The sequence below is a fragment of the Chenopodium album genome, chromosome 15, assembly GCF_948465745.1.
Source record: "Chenopodium album chromosome 15, dcCheAlbu1.1, whole genome shotgun sequence".
Lineage (NCBI taxonomy): Eukaryota > Viridiplantae > Streptophyta > Magnoliopsida > Caryophyllales > Amaranthaceae > Chenopodium > Chenopodium album.
Window position 1 is genome coordinate 6611929 of NC_137848.1, and position 6689 is coordinate 6618617.

General features: G+C 34.5%; 1 protein-coding gene across 1 annotated transcript; it reads left to right on the plus strand.

Annotated features, from left to right (window-relative positions):
- The first annotated feature begins 1636 nt into the window (after window positions 1-1636).
- LOC145582817 (polygalacturonase At1g48100-like) lies at window positions 1637-6391 on the plus strand. The gene is made up of 7 exons (XM_081639842.1): window positions 1637-2293; window positions 3684-3815; window positions 4002-4232; window positions 4315-4359; window positions 4468-4675; window positions 5268-5458; window positions 5703-6391. The coding sequence occupies exons 1-7, from the start codon at window positions 1862-1864 to the stop codon at window positions 6093-6095; spliced, it is 1632 nt and encodes a 543-aa protein (XP_081495968.1). The 5' UTR covers window positions 1637-1861; the 3' UTR covers window positions 6096-6391.
- Window positions 6392-6689: the final 298 nt, after the last annotated feature.

Here is a 6689-nt window from a genome sequence, read left to right on the forward strand (position 1 = left end):
TGGTCTTCAACAGCTGCTATTCAGCAACTTACTCCAAAATGATGATTAATTGATTACAACATATTAATAGCACATAGTCCATATGACATCACTGACATTCTGAAAAGTGAAATATTTGTTTTATGCATTGCGTTCTCCACTCTCCACAGTACTACAAAAATAGAGCATTCTCTGTTATAACAAACCAGGTAAAGCTCAAAACAATGGGCTATTTTGGCTGCTGTGTAACAGTATTTTTAAATCATGGAACTATTCTGATCCCAAGCGCAGTAATTACTATGTGTAGAACATGTTTTGCCAAGATCAGACAGTAGCTGTTGTTAATCAAAGTCATAAATTGTACAACTAATAGCATATTTTCAGCCTAATCCCTTTGACACGTACTGAAACATCTGAGTAGCTAAAGGAAGGGAAATCAACCTGTAGTTCTAATAAGTGTTTAACACAAACTATCCATCTCTCTAAACTATAATCAACACTTAAATGTTGTATCTTTATTTAAGCTTAAAATTGCACTTAAAATAGTCTGCATTATCGTTTAGATATACTTAAATGAAATACTTGATGTAACTATCTAATCAACATGCTAGCAAATTACACTACTAATTGAACCTACTGCCTGTGAAAGCTGCTAATTCGATACTAATAATTTCTTCCAATAATATGAGCTAAAACCCTTAATGTATCGTTAATAAAGTTCTCCGTCTAACATTTTAAACGTTCTTGGGGAGGTTCCATAGGAATTAATCTTGAGAAAATTGTTACTAAATCATGCAAATTATAAGAAAATACCAAAGCTTAAAGAGTATTAAAAACTTGACTTACAGATACTCTGGCCCCGTATTTGCTGTTGGTTGAGAAGACAAAGTACATAAACTCTTGCCCGTGAATGTTGCATGTGATCAATAGAGAGCTGTTACAATCAGAGCCCTTGAAAACTTATAGCCATATGATGATATCCAGTCACGTGCACTCATTGGCATTTAAAACCACTAGAAAAGTGGAAAATATATCCTAAACCATGGAAATAAAAAATAACAGGGGAGATTAAGAATTTGAGGCAGCACCTATTAACTTTACATCAAAAAATATTGTGATAAATCAATCAAGATACTGCAGCGTATTATGCATAATCATTTTCATTATGAAATACAGAAGATGAAAACACATAGAGAAATGTTGAAGCAAAACGGGCATACTCTTTGCCCCATAATAAATTTTATATTAATGCAATGTCACATCTTAATAATAATTGTATTGCACATAAAATTGGAAACAAGGACAATATCTTAAGCTGTAAACAATATCAATTTTATAAACATATCATGATCATTATGCTTACATAAAATATTTCACGAGAATGCTAATGCAAAGTGCTTAGCCTAGCTGAGATTTGTATAAAATCAAGGATTATTATATTAGAATTTAGAAATCAGTATCAAGTATCAACAACTGGATGATTCACATGCAAACAAGAAAGCGACATATGTCAAGCATTTGAGGGCCATTGCAAAATTATCCCAAAAAAATTTTAAAATAAATAATTAAATTTATGAAGAATGATGTTGAAAAAGCTAGTAGCTTTGAAGAATTGAGGAGAGGAATAAAACAAATATGGCTTGCCTTATGGAAAGATTGGCTCGTGTATGCATAGTCTTCTGTTGCTATAAAATTCCCCTGTTATAAAAACCACAACCACCTCTGCTTCTAGTTATCAGAAGAAACACCTGCTCTGTGTCTCTCTCTTTCTCTTCTCCCCATCCCTCCTCCCATACAGCCTCTCTCTCTCTCTCTCTCTCTCTCTCTCTCTCTCTCTCTCTCTCTCTCCCCTCCCCATTATTTGTGCTATAAAATCACAAAAATGAGTAGTTTAGACTTCAAAAATCTCACATTAATGCTACTCACTGTTATACTCCTTTGGTCTACAAATTTTGATATATGCAATGCTAGAAGAGACAGACATTGGAGACATAGTAGACCTCTTTCAGCCTCATTACTAAAGAAAAAAAGTAAAAGTCATGGATATCACAGCCCCAATCACCACCACAGCAGTAAACCAAAATCAAAACCGCATTCTCCACCAAAGCTGAGTCCGGGAAAAGATACACCGTCACCATTGCCTCCACCAGTTCACAAAGCTCCATACCATAAAGGGTCGCCTCCTAAAACCAAGTCCCCACCAAATCCTACACCAATAGTGGAAGTTCCGTCACCCGAACCAGAGACAGGTTCCAGTATTTTCAGTGTGCTAAATTATGGAGCAAAGGGTGATGGTACTACTGATGACACTAAGGTAAAATTTTAAATTCCACAATAACTCACTTTGTTTAGATTTTAGCCACTCAGCATAACAACTCAGTCCAAATGTGAGTACTTGAAAGATGAATTTAAAATAAACAGCTAGAACAGGGAAACATGAGAAATTTCAATGACAAAGTGATCTATTTAGAATAAAAATCTAGAACAGAGAAAAACTCTAAAGACACTGATAATTTGGAACAGAGCATAGACGACCAGGTGTCTAGATTAGTTATACACTTAAAAAAAATAGTGAATAATGCAGATAAATAAAATCGTATTGGTTTTTGTATACAGGGACTCCTAAAGAGCAGAACTAGATTCAGTTTCAATACTTCAGTGGGCAGAACACAATGTCTATTCTGTTTTCCTAAAGCTGTCAACAACAGGGAATTTTAACAATTTTCATTAAAACTTCCCTTGAAAAAAATATAAAATAAAAAAAAAAATCATTAAAAAATCAATTATAACTATTTATTCATGTAAAATGTATTTTCGGTGCAAATTTATCCCTGTTTGTATAACTATTGCCATTATGCACAATACAGAATGCCTAATAGGTAAAACAGAGTATCATTTGTAAGTTATATTAGAAATAATGATGATTGATATCACTTTGTATATTTAAACAATACAGAGTAAAAGTTCAATGATTAAAAAGTAAAAAATCACAATTACAAATAAATATTTCTCCAAAAAAAAAATGCATAGATAACTTTACCTCCATAATGACAATACTTTTGTTGCTAAGACCCTTCATAGGAACCTATTACCTCGGTTTCTCCACAAATGCATCACCTTTGACTTTTTACTCTTTAGGTATATATATTCTAACTTTGATCATGTTTAGTTACTTACATGAAATGATAAATGTCATAATTTTTTATTTGTTGTTAGGATATTCACAATGCATATTTTCAAAAAAAATTATCAAAATTCTATAATTTTTACTAATATGTAATTTTTAAATCAATACATGGATGTAAAAAAGTCAAAAATAATGCATCTATTGAAATACAAAGATAGCAGGAAGTACTAATATAGCAAACAAAAACTTAAGTGTAGTTTAATAAGGTAGTTGATTAAGTTTACTGCAAAACAGTCAGTCATGTTCCTCGAAAATAGTGAAAACTATAGGTCACTCAGCTTTTTTGAAGGTGGAGAGGAGAGGAGGGCCAAAGAAAAAAGGACAAGGTTAATAAAGTAAGGGAAAAAATTTCTAGTTACGGCAGTTAGGCTATAGATTCCAGCAATTATTATATGCGCAAATGCACAAACTGCCACACGAGAACCAACCATAAAGTTTTATTTTTAAAGAAATATTTTACGGATACACTGAATGTATTAATGCTTACTTGTGTATGTTCTGTTATTGTGCACTGCAGGCATTCGAAGCTGCGTGGGCAGCGGCTTGTAAAGTTCAATCATCAACGATGTTGATTCCATCAGGATATCAGTTCCTTTTGGGACCCATTTCATTCTCTGGTCCTTACTGCCAACGAAACATTATATTTCAGGTAATCACTAACAACTTAACAATGTTCTCTTTTTTATTTTAATTCATTGGCGAGGTATTGCACTATTGCAGGTTATGACGAATGTATAAGCAACACTATAGAACAGACACTTAAGTTTAAAGTTTAAAGTAATAATCTGTAGGAGTTGACGAGTTGTACTAACCTGGCTTCTTAAATATGCTCCAGCTTGACGGGACTATCATTGCTCCAACAAGTCCTAGCGCTTGGAAAGCTAATCTGATGTGGTGGATGGACTTCACAAAGCTGGTAGGACTTACCATACAGGGGAAGGGCGTAATCGATGGAAGTGGCTCTGTTTGGTGGACTGACGCTCCATATGATGATCCAGAAAAAGATCATGAATTGCAAATTATAAACCCATTAAATGACACGGTCTTAACAAGGCCCCCAATGCCGGTAATTATATAAACTCTTTCAATCTCTGCCCCAATCAGGTTTATAGTCCATCAAAACTGACTGTATGCTGACCTTGTTATAGGAGAGAAATGAGCTCAGTGGAAAAATGCCTAGTAACAAGCCAACGGTAATGACCAAATTATTTACTTCGTATTTCTAAGTACTTTGTATAAAATAATAATTCTGCAATTTAGGATCACCAGATTCTCCTAACTCCATCTCTCATGTTGCACAGGCGCTAAGATTTTATGGCAGCATTAATGTGACAGTCACAGGGATCAGAATTCAGAATAGTCCTCAGTGTCATCTCAAGTTTGACAATTGCGATGGAGTCTTGGTTTATTCTTTTAGTGTCTCGTCACCAGGTGACAGTCCTAATACTGATGGAATCCACCTCCAAAATTCCAAAGATGTGCTCATTCACTCTAGCAGCCTTGCCTGTGGTAAATTTACTATTCTGGATCAATAGTAGCTCCATCACAACTATTTACTATTACTAGCCAAAATTTGATCAAGAAAACTAAACCTATTAATTATAGAGAAAACTTAGCATTTAGAAAATAAGCAAATGGGATACATGGGGTTAAATCTGAGAGTTACCTCCAAATTACCAACCTGGCAATGGAGTTCAACCATTAGTCCATTGTCACCTAGCAAGCGCCATCTTCCATATAAAATATGTTCTAGCCTTCTGGGGCTACAACCACCTACAGCCATGTATCAAAAAAACAATTGTCACCACTCACCACCACTACATCCATAGGGATAGGATGCCAATGAATACTGGACCACGACAATAAACCCACAAAAAAAAAATAAAAAAATAAAAAAAAAAAAAAAAAAAAATAAAAAAGAAGATGTCATCTGCTAGAACATTATAATTGGTCCTTTTGCCCAACCAAAGTCCATGAACAATTGCCATAAAAGTTTTAGATAGCTCAAACAAGAAAAGTAATTCTAGTTACTTTAAAACTAAATATGAAACAGGTTCACGTGGTAAATTGGCTGTATCTAACGACGAACAACTGAATGCAGGTGATGATTGTATATCCATACAAACAGGATGTTCGAATGTATACATCCACAGTGTAAATTGTGGACCTGGACATGGCATTAGTATTGGAAGTCTTGGAAAATTTAACACTAAAGCCTGTGTCTCGAATGTCACTGTCCGAGACGTAAACATACAAGGCACAATGACTGGAGTTCGCATAAAGACATGGCAGGTAAAAATTACATTTACACAATTGTTGAGTAATTTTGTACTATTTCTAAAGGACTTGTACTCTTAAATTTCGGAGACAACCAGCTTCGAAAAAGTTAAATCCAATTTAATCAACTTTCAATAATAATCAAGTGAAGAGAACAGGGCTTCTCAAACAAGGCTCAAGACTCAAAAATGGAAAAGAAAGACCATCACCATATGCAAAGAAAATTAATCTATATGCCTCTGGCTGCTGTATTTTGCAGGGTGGTTCGGGATCTGTGCAAGGCGTATCATTTTCAAACATTCAAGTTAGTGAAGTTCAGCTTCCGATTGTAATCGACCAATATTATTGTGACAAAAGCACATGCAAGAATCAAACAACAGCGGTTGCTGTATCAGGTGTCACATATCAAAATATAAAAGGCACATACACAGTAAAGCCTGTACATTTGGCATGCAGTGATGAGCTACCATGCACAGACATATCATTAAATACCATACAACTAAAGCCACTAAAAACACGTTATCACTTGTACGATCCATACTGCTGGCAATCATTTGGTGAGCTTATGGCTCCGATTGTCCCTCCACTTGGTTGTTTACAGATAGGAAAGCCATTGAAGAATAGGGTTCAGACTGATTATGATATATGTTGAGGACATCATAGCTGCTCTTAAAGTACTCCAATTTTCCTTTTGTGGTCAGTCAGATGATTGTTTGTTCTGACCTTTTTCACACTATTGGCTAGATAGCTGAAGAGTATATAACTATATAGATTAAATTTAGTAGGTTAGAACCCTACTTAGTAGGGCTATATCAGTTACATTCCAGTGTGATTATAACTTACCAGGAATTGTCATTTTATTTGGGCATTATCCCAGTGTAAGATATTACATAAAGCTTGATATAGATGTTTTATAAATAATACAAAAGACCAGTAAATATCTGCCTACACTTTCTGTGAGCTTCACTGTGTTCAGTGAGCTGAAAGCAACAATGATACAGAATAGAAGTATCAACAGTTATGTATCTTCAAAATACGACAAATTTTCAAAATTGAGCGCGAGGAAAGCACTTCCACAGAAATGCAAGTACAACAAGCAACATTCTATAACTTTCATGATCCTTAAGAGTACAAAAGCAAATAAGATAACTTTTCGATTTCCAGCAATACTAGCTGTATTCTTTTTCAGTCCCTAACATATCTGCAGTTCGACAAGATAAACCAAAATTCAGTGTTTTTGATGTAC